The sequence below is a fragment of the Centrocercus urophasianus genome, unplaced genomic scaffold, assembly GCF_019232065.1.
Source record: "Centrocercus urophasianus isolate 14NV4802_14NV808 unplaced genomic scaffold, USGS_Curo_1.0 seq_24, whole genome shotgun sequence".
Taxonomy (NCBI): Eukaryota; Metazoa; Chordata; class Aves; order Galliformes; family Phasianidae; genus Centrocercus; species Centrocercus urophasianus.
Genome location: NW_024884800.1, coordinates 16,533,074 through 16,558,633, shown reverse-complemented (window position 1 = coordinate 16,558,633; position 25,560 = coordinate 16,533,074). Strand labels below are relative to the sequence as shown.

General features: G+C 44.4%; 1 protein-coding gene across 1 annotated transcript; it reads left to right on the top strand.

Annotated features, from left to right (window-relative positions):
• Positions 1–117: 117 nt before the first annotated feature.
• Positions 118–18,613, top strand: LONRF3 (LON peptidase N-terminal domain and ring finger 3). The gene is made up of 12 exons (XM_042824932.1): positions 118–691; positions 1,408–1,526; positions 2,087–2,209; positions 4,220–4,375; positions 5,641–5,884; positions 6,534–6,624; positions 9,562–9,676; positions 10,093–10,214; positions 10,737–10,895; positions 11,918–12,080; positions 12,571–12,720; positions 13,406–18,613. The coding sequence occupies exons 1-12, from the start codon at positions 118–120 to the stop codon at positions 13,562–13,564; spliced, it is 2,175 nt and encodes a 724-aa protein (XP_042680866.1). The 3' UTR covers positions 13,565–18,613.
• Positions 18,614–25,560: the final 6,947 nt, after the last annotated feature.

Genomic DNA, 25,560 nt, shown 5'->3' with positions numbered 1-25,560 from the left:
AGCAGCATGGGCCGGCGGAGCCGCGCCGCGCCCGCGGCGCCACAGCCCACGCGCCTCGGCGCCCTCGGCCGCCCGCCCGGCTCACGTTCCTGCTCGTGCTGAGAGGCGCCGCCCGCCATGGGCTCCCGCCCGGAGCCGCTGCAGGCGCAGAACTCGGAGGCGGCGAGCGGCGGCCGCGGCCCCGAGTGGCGGGCGCTGCTCGGGCGGGCCGACGCGCTGGCCTTCGGCGGGCGGCTGCACGAGGCGCTGCCGCTGTACCAGCTGGCGTCCCGGCAGCGGCAGCTGCGCGCCGAGCAGCTGGAGAAGCTGGTGGAGTGCCTGGCGCAGGGCGTGCGGCTGAAGGAGGGGCTGCCGGCCGGGAGCGGCGCCCCGCAGCCCCGGGACTGGGACGGCTGCCGCTGCCGCAAGTGCCAGGGGTTCCTCTTCGAGCCCGTGTCGCTGCCCTGCGGACACACCTTCTGCAAAAAGTGCCTGGAGAGGGAGGACCGCGCGGCCGCCGCGCGCTGCGTGCTGTGCCGCCAGGAGGGCGGCGGGCGGCTGCCGCGGGTCAACGTCATCCTCAGCAACCTGCTGGGCAAGTGGTTCCCGCGGCAGGTGCGGGCCTCGCAGCTCCGCCACGAGGGGAACCTCCTGTACCGGGAGAAGAAGCTACACGCCGCCCTGCAGAAGTACGACGAGGCGCTCAGCTTAGGTAACGCCGGAGCCGGGTCCCGGGGCGGGCGACGGGGGGAGCTCCGAAGCGGAACTGGGTCAGGAGAGCGGCGGTTGCGTAAGGCGGCAGCCCGCGGCCCGGCCGCCCCCCGCCCCCCCGGCGCCGTTGTGTAACCGCGGGGCGGGAGCGGGGCCGCCGCCCCCGGGGCTCCCCGGCGCCGCGCTCCTCAGAGGGGCCGGGCCGCCTGTGGAGCGGAGAGGAGGGACGGGACGGGTGGGCTCGCGGCGCGTTGCTCCGCAGTGAGCGCGGGCGGCCGAAGCGCAGCGCGGAGCTTCGAGCGCAGCCCCGTCTCGCTGCTCCGTGCCGCTGCTCCTCGTGCGGCTGCTGAATGTGCGCAAACCCGGTTAGCGAAGGCTTTTGCCGCTGCGATCCGCGGCCGTCGTGGCGTCGCGGCCGTCGTGGCGTCCCCGCCTGCTGCCGGCGCCCGCCCGGTCTCCCCGCACGGGTCGCTCCCCGCCCGGTGCCCGTTTATGCAATTTGCCCGGAGTTATGTAATATGCCGCCGCCGTTTCGCTGGAGTTGCACAAAAGAGGTTTCCGTATTTCATTTACTACGGAGTTATTTCAGGGCTGCTTATTTTGGGTTTCGGTGCAATTTGGGAGGCGCGACGCGTGTTTAAAAATAAAATTCTGGGGAGTAAAGCTTACATAACTGCTTCTAAACTGGGTTAATCGACCAACTTTTGTTTCCTGCAGCTCCCAATGACCACTTGCTATACAGCAACCGGTCCCAGATTAACTCGACTCTGAAAGCTTGTGAGGATGCGCTGCACGATGCCGAGGCAGCATGCAGGCTGCAACCCTACTGGCTTAAAGTGAGTCCTGAGCCCCAGCGCGCTGTGCTTGCAGACCTGGGTGCTGCTCTGGGTGGAAAACCGTTCCTTGCTCAGAGCTGGGGAGGCTCCTGTGGCTCATGGGCACTGAGCCACTTTGTCTTGGGGCTCAGTGGGGTGAAGGAAGAGCAGTCATCCTGCAGGAGGACTTGGTGTTGCTGTCTGTGACCCACTGGGATCTCGAGCCTGTGAACTGTCTCTAAAAACTGAGTGCTGTGCTTCTGTCTTGATAGAAGAAAGTGATCACTTGTTAGAACCTTGGTGTGGAGGGAGCAGATTTGTCCAAGAGCAGCTGGGCTCAGGGACACTGTGGGAATTGTTTTGCCCAGAGAACATCTCAGCTCTACTGCTAGGGCTCTCAGGTGTATGGGCTCTCATGCTGTGAAACTTGGGCACTGCTGTTGTCACAGGCTGAGAAGCCATGTCAGTGAGCTCTCCCTGCCCAACTCTCTTTGGAGGGTCTGTCACTTCACCTTGTTCTTAGTGCAAGTTCCCACAACAGAAGAAACAAAGGCTGTAACGATGGCTGTGTTTCATTGCAGGGTCACTTAAGGAAAGGCCAGGCATTGGCTAATCTAGGGAAAACAGAAGAAGCTTTAAGAGAGTTTCTGTTCTGCCTTGCTCTGGACATGGGGAACAAGACGGCCAAGTCTGAGGCTCAGAAGGTATGGTCCCCAAATCATCCAAACTGCATTGTTTTCAGTGACCTATCATAGGGTAAGAGTGTTTCTCCTTCCTCCCCCCTCATTACTGCAGAGAGTCGTGGGGGGAGGGTTGTCCTGACTGCTGCTCACTTTTGGGCTGATGTCTGCCCCTTCTTTGAAGGTAGGGAGGTAGCAAGAGTACAGGCGCTAAGCAGATAGGTGCTGTGTAGAAACAGCACCAGCAAACTTGAAGTAAAAGTGAATTGCTAATAATCGCCACCCATAGACCTCTGTGATTCCCTGTTGGTGAGCTTCTCATGTTTCATGGCTTGGCACCACCTTGCCAGTGAGCAAGAGGGAGCTGGTATGGTGTGTTGCATGGGGCTGGAATGCTGAGCCAAGACGCAGCACTTGTCATGCTCTGCTGGGAGCAGCTGCTTTCCTCCACCACGGCTGTGCTGTGACAAAGGTGGGGAGGGAAGCACTCAGCGAAGAGCTGCTTTAAAATAGTTTATGAGGGTTGCTGCTAATAATTAATGCTAAAACCAGCAAAGCAGATCAGCAAGCTGTTTTTTTTTTCAGTCACGGCCAAGGCTGTTGTGTGTGTTCTTAAAGGGATTCTGTACAATGTGCTGTGCTGTGTTGTCCACCTCCTAAGTAATACCACAATTACTGTGAATGGGGGTTTTGACAATTGATCTCTGTTGTTGCAGCCGAAAGGCTTTGCACCACAGCAGTATCACCTCGAGGTAATAAAAACGGAGTCGTTCTGGTTTCATTGCACTGCACACTCCTTCACAGCACCGCACCCAGCTTTGGGGTTGGAGTGCTGTGACTTGGAATGCTCTGAGAGCACTGTGGCACTCCTGCAGTGAAGCACTGCTCATGAAAGTAACCGAGTTTATAACCTGGGTGGCCGTAGTGCAGTCAGGTCTTTTATCTCACTTTGCATAGTTCCTGATTTATTTTTTGGTCATGTTTTGGTTTTGGGATTTGGTAGGATTTTTTTTTCCCCCGCAGTGTTCCGTGCAGAGTTTTGCTGTAATTGTATCATAATTTGTTTTCATAATCATGCTGGGAGAGTTGCAGTGCACTGGAGCAGGAAGAGTGTATGTTCAGATACATTTCTGAATTCAGACCCCACACAGCTTTGTCTGAGACACCTGATTTCAAGCAGTGGGGATCTGAGGAAAACACGGCTGATTACGGCCGACAGAATGACTTGTGTGACACAGAGTTCATCCATGATGCAATGTCTTCCTGGGCTGTTTCCAAGGCTGTTTGCATAACAATGACATACTGCTTTTTACCAGATCCTTTGGGTACAGCTATGGTGTTCTGCCCTTGCTAGCTGCCTGTCCACGGTGTGGGATCGGAGCTGTCATGCAGCTTCCTCAGACTGCAGCAGGATCACTTCAGCACTATTTTGAAATCCATTTCTTGAATGAATTTCCCATAGTCTGTTTCTTCTATGATCACTGGAAATGTGCCTGCAAGTGGCAGCAAGCTGCTGCTCAGTGCAAGTTCACCCATTTTCTGATAGCAAACGAAGGAATGGCATTTTTCTGCTGCCCTTGTTTTTTTTTGTATTCTCATATAAATGAATTAGAAATAGTTGCAACTTAGTGCATTGGAACCACGTAAGTGCATGTGGGTGAAGCCTGTGAGATGAGCGCTTTCTGTGCTCCATAAAAGCTGCTGAAAGTTTCTGATGTGCAGAAAAAAGAAATGAAAAACAAAAACAAGGTGTTGGGACTTCTGGTGAGCTCTGAGCCACAGGACAAGGGTGTGCATGTAACTGGAGGGTAGTCTGTGATTCATGGTCTGATTCAGCTCCCAAAATCTGTCTGTGGGCCCCGCACTGCACCAACTTTGCCATTTTTCTCTCATCCCTGTCAGAAGGGCTCTTTAAAAGGGTTTTTGTTTTTTTCAAATGAATGCTATTTCTGTCAGCCACTCCCTTACTTGCTTTGTCGTGTGGAGGTTGCGAGGAAAGAACTAAGCAGTGAAGTATTCTGTTTTATATCACAGCTTCTACTTAGTTTGTTTTCACTCATCCCGGGAAATGCTCAGGAACACTTACCCGATATCCTGCAGCTGTTGTCACATCACTCTAGATTAAAGGGGAACCTCCTAAGTTCAGTGGGATCTGGAGGCACCAGCCATGCCCTGCAGAGGTTGCTCAAGGTAACGAATGAGTCTGCTGTGTGGTTCTTCATTTTGCTGTGTGTTCTGTGTTCACGTGGGGAAGCCTTTCCTTTTCATCTCTGGGAGGTGGGATGGTGTGTTTTCTCTGACGTACTGCCTTACAGAAAGCAATGCAGATCTGCTGAAGCCTCTTGAGCTGACTTTTCCACCAAATGCATGGAGGCATTGAGCTGTCTGTAGCCCATCCAGGCAACTGGCAGGAAAACAGAGCCTCTGCTGCGTGGGTTGGGATGCCCTCCAAGGCCTCAGTGCCCAGATTTGGGGTTTTAGCTGTAACTGACCCTGTGTAAGAAAAAAATCATCCTGTGTTCAGGTTCTATACATTGAGAGATCATTGTGGGCTAGCAGTGTTTTCCACTGCTCTACAAGTTTGTTCTCACAGCCAGAGTACTGAGAACTGCTGGAAAGGTTTAAGTTAGCGGGGTTGGGTAAGGACTTCATTAAAACCTGAACTGTGAGGATATGATCTGCCCTATACTGTACCTGTAGGGGAAAACTTTACTGATTCTAGGAAACGGAAGTGGTGGGTTTTTGCTCAGCCTTGCTGAGGATAAGCAGTGCCTTCTGGAAGGACTGTTCTGAAAGGAAATCCTCCCACAGGACCCGGTCATGATGTCAGTCATTTGAGGGACAGCTCTCTCATCTTTCTACATGTTAAACATTACTGCAGTATCTGCTTTTGGGTTCATCTATGATGTGGATGTGACAGGCAGACAGTGATGTCCCATGGCTCTGTGCTGCAACAGGAGCAGCAATGGTTGTTTGATCTTTTGTGAAAGAAGTCTATCACACAGAAGGGAGCTCTGTGCCTCTTCTTTCCTGCAGTCAATTTGGTGTTGATACTGCTTCCTCACGTAGTTCTGGTCATTTTGATGGTTGGTACCTTATCCTCATGGTATTAACAGTACATATTAGTAAGATTAGAATATTAAGGTATAGATTAAGTGACAGCGGCATATTAAACCTGAGATTTAGATGGCTCTCTGCCTAAATTGAGTTCCAAGAGCAAGCAGTAAAGCCACACACGAGGGCTGAAAGTACTGAGTGGTGCTGGGGGGTGGGTATTGTCTGCATACATCTGACATTGAAGCCATGCCCCTGCAGAGCAATCCTCAAACTGTTCTTCTTGAGCTACAAAATCCTTCCTGGTGAGCCACAGCATGAAGGGCTTGACAGGTTTGGATGTTTTTCCTTACCTTGTGGATGAAGGTGGATGTTCTAATGTCAGCTCTCTCTTTGAACAGGTAAATGTGGAACAGAAAAAGGGCTTTCCTGTTCAAGAGGAACCAAACGTAACTAATTCTGGCAGTTTAAGGAAGTCCATGCAAACCACAGAGAGCAGAAAGGACTGCTCAGAGGAGGAGAACAAGCCCACTTCCGTGCCAGAGCCTGCCTTCCTCGTGTCTGAGAAGCGTGGCCTCCTGAAAAGGAAAGGCTGCTTGGAGGAGACGAGGGCTGCAGAGGTGCCCTGCAAGCTCCTGAAGAAAGGTATGTGGAACTGAGGTACCATCAGTGGAATCTTTGCTTGCATAAAAGCCTAGAAGGATCCAAATTGCACTTCATTTTTTTTTCATATTTTCTCATTAGTTTAATCAGGGCACGATGTGGAACACTTCTTGTAGAAGTGCTAGTCTAAAAAGGCAGCTAGGGGAGCTGAGATGATTGCTTGTTTGTTGGCAGGGCGCTGGATTTTGTGAGCAACATTAATGCCATGCATGCTTTTGCCACCTTCTGAATCAGTTTAGAAAAAAAAAATAGTTTAAAAGCATGAGTTCTGTTTGCATGAACACCTGATGTGCAGCCTTTTTTCATAGTGTGGGATATATTTACAGTGGTGTGACAGAAAAACCTGTCCCCTGTCATACTTCTGGCACAGGGTGTTTTGGTGCTGTTAATGCAGCACTGAATTCAGTGCTCTGCACGTCAGTGTAGTGTCACTGCAGTTAAGGACTGGTGGCTTACTTGTGCCAGAGCTGGATGTGATGCTGTGTGTAGGAGATACTGCAGTGATGCTCAGTGGTTCAGCAGCTTGCACGTCAAAGTTTAAGCATCAGTAGTTGGTTGTAGTTGCAGAGGCTGGGTGTGCTTTCCCAGCAGTGTGCAGTCATATGGTAATGTGTTTTCTTCTTGTTGCTAGATACAGTCGATACCAAGGGAAGTAGCACTGGGCAACATACTCCATTTGAATCTGTGGATCCATCAGATCTGGATTGCTCCCTGTGTATGAGGTATCGGTTATTTCCTCATGGATGTCTTGAGCTTGTAGAAAACCCCTTCTCTTTTACAATCTAGGTAACTTCTAGCTCAGCTGGTATGTAGTTTTCCCACTGACCTGAAACTGGTCTTTATTAGAATTATTTTTCCATTAATGTATTTCTCAACCTTTGGTTCTCAGCACCATGGTGAAAGGTTGGGCTGCCCCAGGTTGGCAGTGGGAAGGACATGAGGTCACAGTGAGAGCTGAGCACGTTAGTGGAGCTGTCACATTTCCTCTTCCCATCAGTTACATGCACCCACCACTGGTGCAGTGCACACAGCCACAGGTTTCTCCTTTGGAGTTTATAGAGCTGTGTATGATATCATAGTGCATGAAATAGCTAATGAATATTATATGCAATCTTGGTGTGCTCATAAAATAGTGTTCTTGCTGTTACAACAAGGTGGATCTTAGGAGCATGTTTTTCCTGTGTTGCTCAACAGATGTGCTGAATTCCTTTGTTACTGAGTCTTGCGATCTCTTCCTTCAGTTAAATAACAGATCTAGCTGTAAGGACAGCAATAACTTTATTTAAAAACAAACAAAACTCTTGAGTTGTCATCTATTTTACTGATGGCTGTTTTATATAAAAAAAGTTAAAAAAAGGGGTTTTGTTACAAATTTCTTGTAGAAAATAGAGAAGATGTTTTACAAGGGTCTTGATTTCTGCTTTGTGCCACTCATGTTTGGCTCAGTTTTATCTATACAATATGTTTTGGTTCATCTTGCACCATATTACTTCAATAGGAGGTGGCTTTGTGGATTTTTTTCTGAAGGGCTGTGACTGGGCAAATATGGCTCTGCTGTGCTTTGCTGTATGCTGGTGAAGGGGGTTGCCTGCTTTTATTTGAAACACTAACATCTTTGAGGGAAAAATCTGCAAAGGCTTGCCTCTGCCTGGGATAAGTCAGATGTGCCCCCTCTCTCTCTGCCTGCCTGCAGCTGAAACGTGTTCCAGAAGTGTACACAGCTGTCAAAACACTGGTACTGCTAAGAGCAGAACTTTCTTCTTGCAGAAAGCCACACAATGGGTCCGAGCTGCTTTTAATGACTGCATGTTTAGAATCATGTCCACAAAATGCTTTTCAGATGCTTTTAATGAATTTAATTAGCCCTACTTCCTCATCCACTGTTAAATCAGAAACAGGCAGACTAGCATGTGTTCCTGAAGGCGTTGAGCTTGAGGACTGCTGGCTCTGTGGCTGTGGGTGCACTCGGGACCTGACGTCTGCAGGGCAGCAGCTCCGCAGCACTGTAACAGTGAGGACAGTCTGTCACTAGACTTTCATCATGCTATTAATGCAGATAGGTCATAATTACTTCCTGCCACGATCTTCAAGAGTATTTTAGGGATTTGGATGCGGAGATGCTTTGGACTGATTACCCAGTAACCCACTGACCTGCTCACAGGGAGCTGCTATTAGCCTACTTGTCTGGCGAAGCGGCCCAAACATTATCGATCCACAGCAGCTCCAGCAGCAAGCAGAGAACAAGCAATGCTTGGAGCAGTACAGGGAGAAGGGAGGAAGCAGTGCTCACAGGAACGGATGCTCATTTTCTGCTGTTTAGCAGAAAGCTGCTGGTGGCTTCAGTGGAGGCAGAGCAGGATCACTCATCTCAACTGGAATCTCTTGTCTTCAGATCCACTAACAGCTACTAAATAATTACATTTACAAACCAGTGCTCCCTGAAACAATGCAGTCTGACATTTGCTGTAGTTCAAACAATAGCATAGTGCAGTGAGGTTTCTGTTCATAAAGCAGCTAATGAGGATTTTCAACCATACAGTCCCATTGCAGTAATAGGTGTGGCTTTTTGGATGCCTCTTTGTGTTCTGTTGTTTTAAATGTCAATATTTGCAGTTACTAATGACATTTAATAAGGTGGCTGTGGAAGTTTTGTAAGGAGCCAGTGTACAAGTAGTCATCTTGTTAAAGGTACTAATAAATATGGGTTTATAATGTCCATGCATATGATGGAACTTAGTTTGCTGCTTTCTTAAGCTTGATAAATTAGGAGAATTACTAATTGAGACCCTGAAGTGCTTAGACAGTATGCTGTGGAATATATGCCAAAGTTTGGAATATATGCCTTATGAAATGCCGTATGAAATATATGCCTTTCTAGTTTGGAATGTTTTGTATTTAAAAAGAAAAAAAGAACTTAAATAATTTACATCTGTCAGATGTACTTACTGTCAAGGAAACCTCACTTTGCAATATCACATAATTGTAATAAGCCAAAAATCTGTATGTAGAAGTAAGTGTCACAGAGGTACCTGGGATGAGCAGGTTAGACCCTGAGCTATTTTAAAATCTTGGCCCTATGGACTGAAATATTTTCCTAGCTGAAACATGAACTTAATATAATTGCTTTTCCAGACAAGCAGGTTGAAGGTTAAAAACAGTCTATTCCAACAGAACTGCTTTCCCAGTCCAGGTTAGAGTTGGTAATAATCCATTTTTTTTGTAGTCACTTATCTGGCCTGTTGCTGCAAAATGACTGTTTTGTGCTTTGCTCTGCGCATCCAAGTACCCACATGAGTTCCATGCTACTGGTTGTGTAAGTGTTGCTCAATTTCATTAGAAAAAGTTGGATGATCAGGCTTCATTTTCTGTTCATCGCTTGTGTTGAATAAAATGAAGCTTGGACCTGAAGCTGCACACATCACATGCACTGCAATCTGAGCTCAGAGGCTGCCTTTCACATTAGACAGCAATAACAAACAGTGTAAGCTGAATAAAGACAAGAGTTGGATGAAGAAGTGAAAAACAAGGAACAGCTTTACCTGTAGAGCAGTCAGTAGCTAAATTAGTGGATAAATGCAGCTTTTTTTTTGGTAACGTCTCTTTCTGTTACTTTGGTACACGATATTGTTGTCGTCTTGTTTTTGGATTTCCCAATCCAGGCTCTTCTATGAACCTGTCACCACGCCTTGTGGACACACCTTCTGTCTCAAGTGTCTTGAGAGATGCCTGGATCACAACCCCAAATGTCCCCTGTGCAAAGAAGGGCTCTCAGAGGTAATGAAGCTCAGATGTTCTCAGCATATATTCAAGAGCACAGAATTAAGATCAAGCAGCACCTTTAGAAACCCTCCAAACTCAAATTAAGCTTTGTGTAAGTTAAGAAAAAGGTGGTTGCAAATGTCTTTGTGATTCCTGTGACTCACAGAGCTTAGATGGTCTCATCTGGTCAGACCTTTCCTGTATTAGGGACGTCTGAGAAGAGAGGGCAGATTGTCTACAGGTTATCTGAGACAATGCCCCCAGCATCAGGAATAGTTCAATAACTGCAGTGGTGGTGCAAGCTTAGAAAATAGCTTTGATGTGCTGTAGGCATAAGAAAATGGAGCTAACAGATGAGTGCTGTGTGTGTACTTTGAAATGTTAGGCACTATCTGTAACTGCCTGTGATTTTTGTTTGCTTCCTTCTGCAGTGCTTGGCTATGAGGAAATACTGCAAAACAGTTCTAATGGAGGAGTTAATAGCTAGATATCTTCCAGAGGAACTCACTGAAAGAAGAAAGATTTATGAAGAGGAAATAGCAGAGCTTTCCAAGTATGTAATCCATTTCCTTAAAATCCTCTTCTGATACGATTGCTGTTAGCTAACAAATGGCTCCTGCTGCTGCAGGACGCGCTCAGACCACAGGATGGCTTGGCTGGAAGGGAGCTGATAGGATCCAGATCCCATCCCAGCCCTGTGGGCTGGTTGCCACTCAATAGATGCTGACACCAGCGCTTCATCTTTGATATCAGTGATTTAAAGAGAATGGGGTCCTGGTGAAATCATCTGGTTTTTATGCTTACTCAGAGCACACTGTGTTAAACAACAAACGGGAGAAGAAATCTGGGATGTTGCTTTTTAGACAAGCTGTGAATGTAATGTTTGCTCTTGGTAGCCCTCCATGAAAGCCACAGGGCAAGACACTGGGTGAAAGCAGTTTCACTGGCTGGGGGTTGGAAATTACTGAGTAGGGAAAATTCTAAAGAACATTCTTGCATGAAATGCATGTGTTTCATAGCTTGTCAGTATTTTGGTAAAACGTCATCTGGTTGTGTTTTTTGTGTTCTCTTACAGCCTCAATAAGAATGTTCCCATATTTGTCTGCACAATGGCTTACCCTACAGTCCCATGTCCTTTGCACATCTTTGAGCCCTGTTATCGCCTGATGATTCGAAGGTGCATGGAGACTGGCACCAAGCAATTTGGGATGTGCATTAGTGACCCTGTGAAGGGGTGAGTGAGCAGCACATTTGGACCATCTGGTCTACCCCACTTAATCTGGAGCAAGGCTTTTTGGAGAGAGGTGCAGATGAGCTTGTGCTGTGGTCATCTCTCGTAGTTCTCCAGTAGAGGAGGTTTCTCTACTAGTTAAAGACATGGAGAAGGCTGGAGTTACTCCTCTGAGCAGTTGGATTCTGCCTAATACAGCTGCCTGTTATTCTTGGAGCATATGGAGCTTGTGGGTTCTTGCACAAAGTTGAGCCTCAGGCCTCTTAAAATACATGGAAAGGAAGTGTGTTTTCCACTCTTGAAATCTCTGTAATGCTTTGTCACAAGCCATCAAGTTCAAACAGCAGTAAAGCATGGTGGTGTGTGTTTTTAAAATTGGAAAATAGTTAAACTATTGGGATGCACTTCTGTCTTCACTGCTCTGAGCATGTTGGATGCTGCAGAGGTAGAATGGTATCTTCCTAAGAGTTAGCTGAGCATTTGCATCGTGCCATTTACAGGCAGTCTTAAAAGCCAGGGCCTTAACGTCCACATTTAGCTTTCTTCATGTCTTTAGTGAGTGTACCCACGAGGTATATGTGCCATAAAAAGAAGAATGACATGCTCAAAATCCCTACCTATGAAGTAACATCAGTTGAGAATGTAGGGAAGCTTTTTTATTTATAACATTTATAGTCCTTCTGTAGTTCTAATATTGTGAATTGCACTTGTTCTGTACAAAATGTGTGAACTTGCTGGAGTTATGGACGAAGTATGTTTCCAAGCTGTATAAGTTTCGTAAGAAGTGATCTGTACTCCAAAGCATGTAGTTAATGTTAATCAGATCTGACAGCCTGAATATTCCTGATAGTTTTAAAAACAATCGTTGAATAATTGGAGCTACTGCAGCTCAGTACTATGAACAATAGAAATGAGCTGACACCAGTAAATACCTTTGTGGTAGGCAGTGGCTGTATGGCAGTTCTTTGGAACTAAGGGTGGAGAGAGTAAGAGTTGTTTACTTGCTTTTGTTCTGATTTAAATAGGTTTGCAGATTATGGCTGCATTCTGGAGATAAGAAATGTTGAATTCTTTGCTGATGGTCGCTCTGTTGTAGACAGCATTGGCAAGAGGAGATTTAAGGTGATACAGCACAGCCAGCGTGATGGCTACAACACAGCAGATATTGAGTACATCGAGGATCAAAAGGTGAATGCAGAAATATTTAAGCTGTGTGACATTTGAAATTCTGAGCCCATGTATTTGGTGAACTTTTTTGTGGAACAGGTTCCAGTAAGCCAATCCGTGGTATTTCTTAACTTGTGGTTAAAGCTGGGAGATGTCATAGCTCTGTAATAGAGAAGGTGCTAAATGAACTTTAGCTATTTTCATAATCTTTTGTTCTGTGTTGTGTGATGTTTATGAAAAAAATGTTTCACATCGCATTCCAGAGGTGCTTGTCCTGCAAATGTGTGCCTTTGCTTTGGAACGTGAGATAAAAAGGGAAGTAATGGATAAATAAGTTTGTTTTAGGGAAGAAAAAGAAAAGCTAGCATTCCTGATTTGTTTTAGAACTCCCTTGGTACTTTTTGCTTGTTTCCTTTGTCCCTCCCCACCCCAAGAAGCCCTGAAAATGAACACTGTGCCCTCCCCAGCAGGCAGATCACAGTAACAGTAACCTCCCCCCATCTCATTTCAGGTGCAAGGACAAGACTACGCTGCACTGCTTGTTCTCCATGATTCTGTCTACGATCAGGCATATATGTGGTTTAATTCACTCAAGCAAGCACTGAAGAGTAGAATTCTCAGTCACTTTGGTCCAATGCCAGCTAAGGATCCTGACCCACAGGTATCCAGAATCAGTGGCTTATGTAACTTCAGAGACACGGGTAGCAAGGATAGCTGATAAGCTGGGAAGCATCATCTTCAGTGAGGAAAAATAAGAATGTTCATCACTTACCCTGCGTAAGCAGAGCATCTGGGTTATGTTGCCATGCACCAGTAGCAGCACTATTGTGAACAGAAAGCTCATACGTAATGTTGGTAACTTCCTGAGAGTACTTCACCCACACAATGAATCCCGGGAGATGTAAATGCCTTTTTGCCTACTCTACTTCCCCAATTAAATGAGTAAGAGAAAATGGGGAAGGAAACTCATTGCTCTGGCTCGAGGACTGCAAATTACAGGGGTCCTGAAAGAACAGAATGTAACAACAGAAATTAAATATGAAACAAGTATGAAGTACGAAGAAGGGACATAGGTATCCCAAACAACTGAATCAGATAATGAATTAGGGAAAAAAATGTAGAAAGCCAACCTACAGACTTTTTGCTTTTAAAAAAAAAAAAAAAGAGTACAGCTTGGCTGCAGTTTTTGTTTCAGGTCAAGCTGTACTCACAAGCCATTTGGCTAGCAGTAAGATCCCTCCTTGCTAGTCTGCTCTCAAGATGGTGTGTTTTCAAAGCAAACCTGCAAAGCTGAGCCCTAACCATGTACTTGTATTCCAACTTCTGCTTCTTTCCCCTTACTGCAGGCTAACCCTAACGGGCCAGCCTGGTGCTGGTGGGTCCTAGCTGTCCTTCCACTTGAGAACAGAGCCCAGCTCCCTTTCCTTGCCATGAAATCCCTCAAAGACCGCTTGAATGGCATCAGACGTGTCCTTACATTCATGTCTCGTACAAGATCGCGGTGATGGTGAGGAGAGCGGTGAAGTCTCCCGCAGTGCTCGACTGTAGAGTGTCTCTTGTAACTTCATCTGACTGCAGTAATGTCCTACAGATTTGTGTCCGAATGTTTCCAGCCTGGATTTCAGAGAAACTAAGTTAAAAGGAGCAAGGGATGTTTATGGTTTCTTTAATAGTTTCCATTTGGAACTCGGTTTCTGAGATGATTATTCAATTACTGCACTGCTAAATTAATAACAAATGTGATAGAACAAAAAGTGATCTTGTTTGCCATAAACCTTTTAAAAAGCTTAAGAGGTTTTTTTAATTTATTTTTTTTTTGTAGTGGGTAAAGGGTGAACTGTGCAGTTTAATGTGAAGCAGAATTAATAATGTTCATGCATTATTTCAATGAACTGCGTGGTCTTTTCCAAATGGATCAGGTTTTATATAGCATTGTGTATAACAATGTTCACGACTTCCGTTTGATAATTTATTTTTGCACTATGATTTTTTTGTTTCAAAATGTGTTATTTATGTGTTCATCCTCTATAGGAAAGTGAGCTGCTCTATTTATAGTGTTTTTATCCTGTATGTACAACGGGGGAAGGGGGGAATGATGATTCTAGCAGTGCACAAAAAACTGCTTTGATCATTTTTCAGCTATTTCTGTTCAAATACTTTGAATGTTTTTCTATTTGTCCCCAGTCCTACTGTAGCCTAAGAAGGCTTTTTTCCTCCCAAAGCAGCCTGCTGTGATGTCTTTGAATACACAGACTGAGAGCTCATGCACAGTTGTTGGATCCTGACTCTCTGCTTGTAACTATGGCTCTGATAGCGCAGTGCAGCCGAGCGCATCCTTAACCGTGAGTGCAGGTGTCAGAGTGCTTGGCTAAGCCAAGGCATGGATCAGTTGATGGCAGTGGGGATTTGCTGACTGAAGGCTCACCCTTCTAAAAACAAAACTGGAAGTATTGGTGTTTCGTTGTAGATGGACAGATTTTTAATTATTTTTTTATATCAACTCCGGTTGCTGTTGAGATTAGCTTCACTTCTGGAGTGTCTGGGATTTGGTTTTGGAGTGTTTGTATGCGGGTGGAGGGAGGGTTATTTTCAACTGCAGGACTAACAGGGCAGTTTGTACCACATGAGAAGGAATATGTTGTAATAAATGCTATTTATGTCACCCCAATGTTCAGCCTTCTGTTAGCTTCAAGTCTCTGCCCAGCCACCTCATTTCTATAGGCAGAGATGGGGTAGGGTTGCTAATAGTAGTTACTCCTAAGGAAAACAAGTGAATTTTTGGATGACCGCTTCTAGCTAACGAGGCAGGTAAAAACAAGGCAAAAATGACAATAGCATCAATTGTTTTTTTGCTTTAAATCAACAAGCTGTTTGCACTTCTTGCTGCTTTCTGTCTACCAGCTTCTGGAGCTCGTCTTCCATGGGGCCAACATTGACTCATTAATTTCAGTGGGGGGGGGGAAGGAAAAACAAACAAACAGTTGTGGAATGCTACAATTTTTCTTGATGTTTTTACCCAGGACAGCACTATTGCCCATTCCATGCCTTTATGGAACAGTGCGGTAGAAATTAATGTCAGTTTTCCATGTGTGATTTATTTCTCACCATCATTCTTTCATCAGGAATATACATTGAGAGTAATTTCTGTACTGTCCGGTTTCTGTAATATCTTTTATTCCCCCTCTTGTTAAATTTTATAGCACTTATCCATAAGGGTACCAAAGAATGGAAGACAGACACATTTCAGCTTCGTTATGCAAATGGAATATGTATCCTGTGTTGGCATTTAGCTGCTCTAGAAATGCTACAGCTCGTTTCCATACTGCTAGATTGCTGCACTCCTGGCATCTTCTGTAGGTGGTGCTTTCCATGCTTCTCTATGAACAGTGTATAGAATACATGCTCTGAACAACAACTGTATGGTGGCTGAGACCCACTATGACATTGGTCTTCATAAGTCAAAAGCAGTTCCTACTTGTTTGGAAGTGAAACAGCATTAAATGCAATTCTTCCTTAAACCGTTCTGTATTATGCATAATGTAAGGAGTCTGCGTTGTTCCTGTAGGAAGTTAGCACTTAGTTCCTTGTATCTGTGAGAAAAGGACCTCAGATACGTATTTCATACTGTTTTCTCATTGGTCTTGCTGTTCTTTTCCTGCATGTCTTCTGCGTGCTCATTATTTTGTTGATTCAGAAATTGCCATGCAAAGAATCCTCGACTCTATAAGTGAACATTGTCTTTCTTTATTAGACTTGAGTAAAGCTGCCAGAACTTCCTCAGCAGAAATCTGCGTATACATGCACTGTGTTGTGAGCCCCCAGTGTATTTGGTGTGACTTGGAAACACGAACTGCTGCCTACACTGCATGCAGGTGACCTGTGCATGCACTGCAAATTGACTCCATCAAGAAATTCAATCTGGGACTGCTGTGTGGCCACACATCCTAGGTTAATGGGTAGTTCGTGCATTCCTTCAGAGGAAAAAGATCCTGAAACAAGTTTCTGAGAACACAAGCCTGCCAGTAAAAGCTGGACAAGGAGTAGCTTTAGCCCTCAGTGAACTGACATGGTGGTTTCAGTAATGAGCTTTACAAACACAGCTTCTAGTTGTGCCATGCTACGGGTGATTTCAGTTGTACTAATTGGCACAAAGCTGTAAATGCAGTATTTATTACAGGCATAAATAAACAACTGAGCAGACTCGGACACCTTAATTTGAATTATAGAAACTGCATTGATTACATCTAACTGGGGCTGCTATTTTATTCACTGCATTCTAGGCACTTGTTTTATTTCAACCACTCTTGCTTTTATTTATCTAAAAAGAAAAAAAAAAAAAAAAAGGAAAAAAAGAGAAAAGCACTTATTGGATTTACATTTCCTCTGTGGCTAGAAGTAGTGATTATTCTTTTGTAGTGAAGCCGTAAGTAATCCGTAGGCTTCCTACTATTGCCTTCAAGGAAAGGCATTTCCTTAGACCCTGAGTGACTGAGTTCTGATTTTAGCAATCCTAAGTTATTCCATTTTCATAGAAATGTGATCAGTTTTTTTCCTGTGATGGAGAGTAGAGCCAATAATAGAGTGATCCAAGCAAGTGCTGGTCTCCTGTAGGATATGGTGGTGAGCCATCCGGGCAGCTGGAGACCTCCTGAAAGTGACACCTTGCACTTGTGAGATGTACTTCATTCATTTGAAATCTCTTCACGCTTCTGTAAATGAAAGATTTAACAAAATACATCAAATAGCAAAGGCTGCCTGTATCACCTTTCTAACTTTTTCTGCACGTATTTACCTTCTAATTAAACAGATGGGTTTTCTGAAGGAAATTACATTAATTTTCCCACTTACAGAGTTCTGTAGTAATGTTGACTTACGTTGCCTTGTGCAGGAGTGGTTTCTGTGAGAACAGCTGTTAGCTGGGCATGGAGAGCTTTGACAGTAAACCTGGGGCACAGCTGCATTTTCAGGTTAAATTGTACAATGTGACTGAGCTCAGGCACAGCTGTAGAATGCAGTTGATTAGTATTAATAATTAAATCATAAGTTGGTGTGATAAAATCTAATTGATGGTTTTAGTTCCAGTTGATGCTAAAACAGTTTTAGTTACATAGTCCTCTTTTTTTCATCTTTAAGTGCTGATCTCTTCCATGAGTGGTAGCAATAAGAGGCAAGCTGTCACACTGCATGGCTGACCAGAGCTTCTCTCCTGTGCTGCTGCTTGTGAGCAGAACACCTGAAGCACAGGTCTCCTCACCCAAACTTTAATGAAAATAAAGTCATTGAGATTTGGATGCAGCAGGTCTGGTTTCACCTGCACTGTGAAGAAAGAGCTTTATGAAATTGTTTAGACAGTCTTTTGGTGAATCCTGCTTGGTGCTGAAGTTTTGCTGATGTTTAAATTAGAGACAGACAGCAGTTGTAGTGAAATGCAGTGCTTAGGAATGGAGGACACATTCAGAAGCTTACTTTTAAAAAATACATGTAAATTAATTACAGTTTTTCTCATGCATACCAGCCCCACTGGAACTGTATGCACTGAGGGCAGTGCTTTCCTGTCCCCTGAGCCCTACATTAGGTGAAAGCAAAACGGGCTGAGCTTGTATTGTCAGCTTTGCAGCCTGACTTGTAAGTGGTGCAGCATGTCCTCAAGATGTGGTGGTCTGGGGCTCAGTCCAAAGCAGCTTTGGAAAATCTTTGAAAGCTACAGCAAGGTGGTAGCTCAGTCCAGTCGCTGTTGTGAGATGCTTTGTTAAATAAATGTGGTCTGGATACAAGAATGAATCTGCTTTGTCAGGATTAAAATGATGGGTAATACTTCAAAAATAATAACAGTTAAAAAAAAAAATGGAGCTGTTATGTTGACTTACTCATCCAGGTGTCATGTGAATTGCTTACAAAGAGTGGAATTTCCTAAGGTCTAAAGTAACCCTCACATAGAAGTGCCTGTATTCTGTTATTGCCATTCTTGAGCTTTTTAAGAGAGTCACAGCCATATATTTTATAAATATGAGCATATGCACCTTTCAATCTTTAAATTTGCAGATCAAAGGTTTACAGAGCAGAAGTGTAGCAAAACCAATGTACTAGCTTCTGTAATTCCCTGGTGGGGGATGGAGAAGTACAAAAATGGGGAGGAACAGACTATCTGTATAAGATGTCTTAATTTGGCACCATATACTCGTCCAATTCAGTTCCATCAAGCTACGTGGTTATAAGAGTGCCAGAAATATATATCTCTCAAGCCATTCTAAATAAAAAGCTCTTTGTTGACCTGTATATTCCATTTGTTTGTAAAACATCATTTTTGTGCACTGTAACGAACTTGAAATGAAACTCTCATGCCACTGAACAGAGCACTGTTCAGCTACCTCAACGTAAGGTTGAAGTATTTTGGTTTTTTTTTTCCAGATTTGTTCACATTGTCATATAAAATATTTTTAAAAAAATCATAGTCCAAAGATCCTGTATTTGTTTGTAGATGTACTTACAATTATGTTGTACCAACAAAGTCTGTGTGAAGCCTTGTTTGCTAATTAAAATTTTTGTGTTCTTTACTCTTTGGCTTGCATAACAAAGTACGTCAGGTGTGAACCACCGTTGACACAGGAGCTGCTTTTTTTTTTTAGGTGTTAGAGAAAAAGGGACGAAGAACAAATCCTAGGCCCTGCAGCCACACAGCAGAATCTGATGTGAAGGGAGGAACCCACGGGAAGGAAGGCGGTTGCCCAAAACTCTGCCTTTGTAAGGGACCTCCAGAGCACTTTCGATCTTTGCTGTAGAAGAGAAGGGGCAACGGGGAGTGCTGAGAGCCTGGCTTCCACAAGGTGTGCTTCTGTGCCTCCTGTGCTGTTTGCCTTAGTGAGTTGCCCCTGTTTCTGTGATTAGAAACGAGCCAGGCTGCCTTCCGTGCGTAGCCTTGGCCTGGAAAAGTGAGCCCCAGCTTCTTAAGCTGTGCCTGTGAACCCATGAAAGCGTGACGTTCAGCTTAGAAGCTCTGTAGCACTTCTGAAGTCCCCAGCTTATAGAAAAAAGCTGAAAAAGAGGACTTTCATTCATAAACCCCAGGCTGAGAGAACAGCTCCGCATTTTATCCTGCTGAAAACATGGAAGAGTCACCAAAGTTTAGCTCTTAGAGATATGTAAGGGCTGCTCCTTCACCTCATCACCAGACAAGCTGAGTGCTGTGGCTGCGCTCTGCTGCTCCAGTCCTGTCACCTGTGGCACCAGAGATCACCTCGCTGCTCTCTTATGTAAGCTTGCTCAGGTCCTGCATTTATTTTAGAATCCGGGGCACAGCCTGAAGGCTGAATTTAGTAAGCCAACAGCTAATTATGTCAGGGCTGCGGTTTCCTATAACAAAAATCTGAATCTGAGCAGGGAACTATTTTGGTTGAAGTGCTTAAGAAACAGCCAAAGCTGAAGCTTTGCTTGGGAACATGGCAGATAAATGATTCCTTTCAGTTCTCAGTTTTAATTCTGAAAGCCTTAATTAAGAATGGCTTTTAGTTGTAGTTTAAAGCAGAAAATAAATAAAACAAATTTGGGGTAGCAAATGTAATTCCCAACTCTATTTGTTCAGCACGCTTTCGAAGAGATTTATTCAAGGGACTCATGAAGTATTCTGAAGTCAATTACTTAATGTCTCACTTGAAAGCGATCACCAAAAAGCAGAAGCAGCGTAAAGCAGTTCCTGGCAAAGCACTTCCGTGCCCCGCGTGGTTCCTAATGCCGCAGCCATGACGGCTGGGCTGTGATCAGGGCTCGGCCCACAGCAGTGCCTGGCTGTTCTGCCCTCACTCAGTGCGGGCAGTGAGCTGTGACGTGCTGTTAGTTCTCTTAGTGAAGTGTCACAAAGTGCTGGGACGTCTCCCAGTGTGCTGCAGTTCTCTGTAGGGCCAAGTTAAAGCTCTGCCATGTTTCTGTCTCCAAACGTGAGGCGCTGCCTGCCGCCATCTTGGCCACGCGCGCAAAGGGAAAATAGAAACTTAGGTTGCAAAGGACCGCGTGGCTGGGCTTTGTTGTCACTGTTGTTCTCAAATCTGTGTTGCTTTCGAACTGAGCACGTTTTCTATCAGCAGCCACTTAGAACTCCAGAAATCACACAACACAACAGATGAAATGGTTCTTCCTAGAGGGTGGTATTGTCACCTGGCCTTCTTCCCCAGCTGTATTACAACTAGCTGCTCTGTGAAGCTCTACGTTGATGGAGGCTACCTGAGAACCAGAGCACCAGCAAAGAGCAGGGTTTGCATGCACAGCCCTCAGCTGCCGCACACTGCACAGTTTACCTCTTCTCATGGACAGCTTTCAGGTAGTTAAAGCAGAACTGACAGCCAGAGCGTGCTGTTGCTGGCAGCCTTGTGCCAGAATGGCATCTTCTCTCACAGTAGATCTGCTCTTGACTTGTAATGCTATAAGCGAAAGGAGAATTAAGCTATTTATGTAAGTGGCTTTATTTATATAACTGACTTATGCTGTATTATATGATGAAAAAGGAGGAAAAAAAAGTGGCTTTTTTTTGTCTTTTCTATGAGCTGCAGGAAGATTTTGTAAAAGTAACACTAGTAATAAATGGTTTTCTCTATGCGTTTGATGAGAAGTTCAGCTTCATCTGCATGGAGGCTCTGGCATGCAGAGGAAATGTAGTAATAGGTGGCACCACAGTGCGAAAGGATTTTAGCAGGTCTGCAGACAATCTAGAAGCTCTGAATTCAGAACACCAGCATTTAGACTGTAAGCTCGTTCAACAGAGCAATTAGCATTCAGTCTCTTCCATGGATGACTCAATGATTTGCACTGTGACTGTTAGCACTGAACGTACCAGCTGAAATTTGTTTTGAAGGTTTAGTGAAGCATTCACGATTTAAAAACGGTTTCTACCAGTATATATTTTTTTAATCAATGAGAAGCCCAAGCTCCACCATGGCTGAAGACCATACAGAAGCATTTTCAACAGAGCCGAATTCATTTTCTTTATGCTTGATGCTGTTTTTCACTCCTGAGCGAACGCCGGCTATTTAATATTTGGGAAATCAGGGTCAGTAGAGTAAATGTTTCTGTAGCAATTTGGCAGAAACACCTTTCATAACTCATAAAGTCACTCCTGGAAAGGCACAACTGGGTCGCAGAAGTGCATGGTGGGATGCTGCTTTCCAGTTATGCAACCAGGGTAACTAGAGGTTAGAGAAAGCAGTTGAATAATGAGCTTTTTGCCAGAAAGAAGGGAAGAGAAAAACACAGTGTTTTTAATGCTGGCTTCTGAGCAGCAGCTCCTAATGTGTCTAGTTAGGAGTCATCAAACTGAAATAGAACCGAATGCGTCACAACTTTGAAGAATGGCAATTCACATCCCCAAAGAAAAATACATCTGCTTGTATTCTAAGAGCAAATCCTACCAGCTCTGTGATTCCCATCGATGATGCTAGAGCCACTGGCAGCATGCTGCTCAGCTTTTCTCCCAGCCCATGTCACTACCTTCATCACTCCCCCTGCTCTTTTTACTGTATCCGTCATCCAGCAACGCCATCGCCCTTGGGGAATCACATTTTGTGTGCACCATTTCTATCACACTGAGCTCAACTCCTCTCTGTCCCTGACAGCTCGTAGCACCTTCACTTCTCCCACATTTTCTTTCCTGCTTTTATGTACTTCACTGGATTATTTCTTAAAAAATGTAATGAGTGAGGAATTCTTGCACTGTTTCTTAAAACAGAAGAAAGAAAGGAAGTTGTCTTTCTGCACCATGAAGATTTTCTGAAGTTTGGAGGGCTAGGATATGGCCTGAGGGCACCAATTAGCACATTAACTAACGAATAGCTCCCATCCAGTCTGGGGATATCAGTTACTAAAAGTGAATCCTGCACTGCAAAGAGACTAAACAAAACGGTGCTTTTAACCACAGTTATATCTCCTGTTACAGCTGCACAGCAGATAAATATATTAATCAAAATGACCTCATTTTAGGCATGAGTAGCAGTGTCTTATATAACCATGTTAAGTGTGCTGTTTTATTTCCCTCCCGCCAAGGAGAAACGGTGTTTGTCTTACAAGGGTTCCAAATAAGTCTGGTTATAAAGCGATGGGGGAAAGAACTGGAGGAAGAGACGAAAGTGGAGGAATCAGTAAGCAAAATGACTCATTCCCCGAGAGCAGAGGCGATGCTACGCTGCACTGTTAAATATTAGTTGCTCTGTAGGAAGCTGATGTTGTCATAAGCAGTCTCAGTGCTCCACATGTGCCCAGCATTTCTCAGGATGGGAAAAACAGATGTGTTAGAAGAACGGAAGCGCCTTCTTTTCAGACCTCTCAACCAGTGGCCTCAGCTTTCAGCGTTCCTTGTTCTGTTTCCAAAGCTGTTGGTGAAGGCTGCCCCCAGAAACGAGGGGCTTGCAGCATCCCCTGCCATCCTTTTCGTTCTTTGGAGAAAAGCAGCATTCGATTCATTCTTTTCTGGTGCTAATAATCATGCTTTAAACGAGCTCACAAGCACCCTGAAAAGTAGACTACATCCCCCCACACACTTAACAAGGCCAAAACTCATCTGGATTGATGCTGCACTGCAGCAAAAAGGACAGAGAGGCGTACATTTTTGCAATATAAGATCACTCAGGCAGAGAACTCTGATAAGCGCTGAAAATGTGAGAAACAAATGGCAGGGTATGCATTTCCCATTTGCTTAATACACACACATAAAAGAAACACTGTGTAGGCTTCACTGCAGCATGCCAGTGCATCCAAAACTCAAAGGTTAGTTACATAAATGATAAGGCGTGGGCTTAAATGCTTCATTCAGCTTGTTAATTACTTGCTTTGTGGTCCGAGCCAACATTCTGAAACAGGTTCATCCAATATTGTGTTGCTTCCTCTTCATTTTCAGTTAGTGTATGAAGCTGAAGTGCTGGGAACGATTTGTTGCAGCACATCAGGAGAGTCTCTTTTCTAGCAACTCACAGAACAAACTTACTCAAACTCATCCACAGATGCTCTTTAAATGTCTTCCTTAATTCAGAGAATGATGAAATTTACATCTTGGAACATTCCTTTTAAACGGGGGAATTGCTGGCTGCCATGAGCATATCTTTATAATTGACATTTTTTGTTTCAGTAGTTTCTCCTTTGTACCCTTTTTAACCACAAGGAAATGAATGGGAGCCCGTTAGAGAACTCTGACACACATACTCGCCGTATCTCTGGCAGAAACGTAGAAGCTCTGCCTTAATTGCAGATGGAAATAAATAGTTCCCTCTTCAGTTCAGTGAGCCTGGACACCAGCTTGGTCGATGCCATGGGGAGAACAACTGGTCAGTGCCAACCGGCCGATCCAAAGAAAGGCAGACCTCCTCTTATTTCATTACGTGCAGGCAGAAAGTGGAGATGCAGAATTCCGTATCGCCGTGGCAATAAATCATACTGTATCAGGAGCAAACTGTGATCATGCCACAAGGCATCTCACCAAGGTCGTACCTGGGAACCGCAGCTAAGATTTACTTCAAACAACAGATCTGTTTTAAAAGCGGAACGGTGTAACTTGCCTTGATTTCATCAGGGTATGTTTGCAGACATCTCGATTTCCTACTGTTGGATGTCATATGAACAGGAATATGTTTTAACAGCGACAATGAAGTGGATGCAAATATTGTGGAAGTTTTTGACTCCCGACCTTTTAAGAGACGCTAACTCACACCCTTTAAACTTCACCTTCTTATTTCTACATGAAGGCAGCATCTTTCTCCTCTATCATAATGTTGCCAGTTAGAGATTTCTGAGTCACAAATGCAGATTAGCATTTGGATCTGAATTACAAGTCTTGAAAACTGGAGGCTGGCTGAAAGAGAAACCTCATCGAGTCAATCCTATGGACCAACTGCAAAATACAGATTGCAGCTGCAAATCTGGGCTGAAGCAATCTGGCTGTTGCAGTGCTGTAGGAAAGGTGATGAGATGTATCTCCCTGCCAGTCTATGCATAACCTTCTTTCCACATCATTCTCTGGATGTTGCAGGAATGTTGCTCCCAAAGTTACTCATTCCCTTTGCTTCCACACTTCAGATGAGTTTCCGTGCTGTACTGTCTTGCTTTACTTTCCTCATTTTGTTCTTTCCTGCCCATGGGCCGTATCATATCCTTCCATCAATATTTCAGCAGAACGACTCCCGGTTGGAATCAGAATGGATTGCTGCTTAAAAATTGATGGCACAATATGGCCCCGCATTTCTGTTGCTGTGCACCTGTTCCTCTTTAGCTACACTCCCTCTGCCTTTAATACTTCCATTCCTCAGATTGCTCAGAACACCAGTGTATTCTTAGCTGTATTTAAACGATCAAATGAATACAATTTCTAAATTAGAACGCACACAAAAATGCCTTTTTTTGTCACCAAGTGAAGCTCAACTGTGCAGTTTAGCAGATCTCACCATACAGATCACTTTTGTCTTCAGGCTAAACATTGTTCCTTCAAATTGAAGATGAAAACCGCAATTAAATATAGGCCACAGATGTTCAGGATGCAGAGGACAAAAATATAGGTTTCATAACTTGACAGTTATGCAACCAGTTGCTTTTCACATATTAAAACAAACATTTAATTTTATGCTCTTATTTGCCTTTAATCTAAACACACATACAAAAGAAAAAAGAACCCAAACCAACAACCTGTGAACTGTCTTTAAAATGGTGAGAATTTAAAGAAAAATGGCCCTATTTTAATCATTGCTAATTACTTTTCCTCAAGATCTTCACTGTTTTGTAATTTAACGTCAGATCCCCCAGTACTCAGCCAGCCAGCTCTCCATCAAATCTCCGAGGCACCTCCATAATGCCAAGATGTAAGCTCTAATCGTGTTGCAGACCTGGTCAAGGCAAGATTACTTTTAAATGCAGTTCCCCTTACCTAATGAATCTCATTCTGAGCATCTACCCCAACAGCCAGAGCCCTCCATGCACCTCTCACCCAACGCAGCGCACCAGGTGTGCCAGAGAAGCACATGATGAAGATGATGGGATTTAATCCCTTTGCAGATAAAAGCCAGCAGAGAACTAAGCACATTCGGTACTAATATAAAAATCCTTTTCTTCAACTTAGCTTCCCTCTAGTAAATCACACATTAATTCTCTCTTGCAAAAACAGAGAAGCAAACCAGCAGAACGTTTGCTGAATGTAAATGCATGAATGAGAATTTTCTCTTACAACCACTGATGCTTTGTTTTGTACATGTAGGGAGGCTTCATGTACAAAACTGCACTGCTTGTCCACCATCTCCAGTAAGTTTGGAGCTGGGGGCTGGTTTCAACCAATTTTGCAGAGATTTCTACCACCCCCTCTATATGACAGCAAACTTGCATTTGCAGATTTGACTTCTAACATCTTCGGGAGACACTTGAACACTTTGGCAATAGTAGCACAGTTCACTGAATGAAAAATAAAAACAGAAAGGCTTGTTAAGGATTTAACCTTTTTTTAGTTAAAGTCAAAATCTGTTATCTTTACAATAAAAGCAATAGT

What these genes read in the sequence shown, in the direction of transcription:
- LONRF3 (XM_042824932.1), top strand. Translation starts at nt 118, where the DNA reads ATGGGCTCCCGCCCGGAGCCGCTGCAGGCGCAGAACTCGGAGGCGGCG. An exon ending in CGACGAGGCGCTCAGCTTAG is followed by an intron (nt 692 to 1,407) that starts GTAACGCCGGAG and finishes TGTTTCCTGCAG; the next exon opens with CTCCCAATGACCACTTGCTA. An exon ending in AGTACATCGAGGATCAAAAG is followed by an intron (nt 12,081 to 12,570) that starts GTGAATGCAGAA and finishes ATCTCATTTCAG; the next exon opens with GTGCAAGGACAAGACTACGC.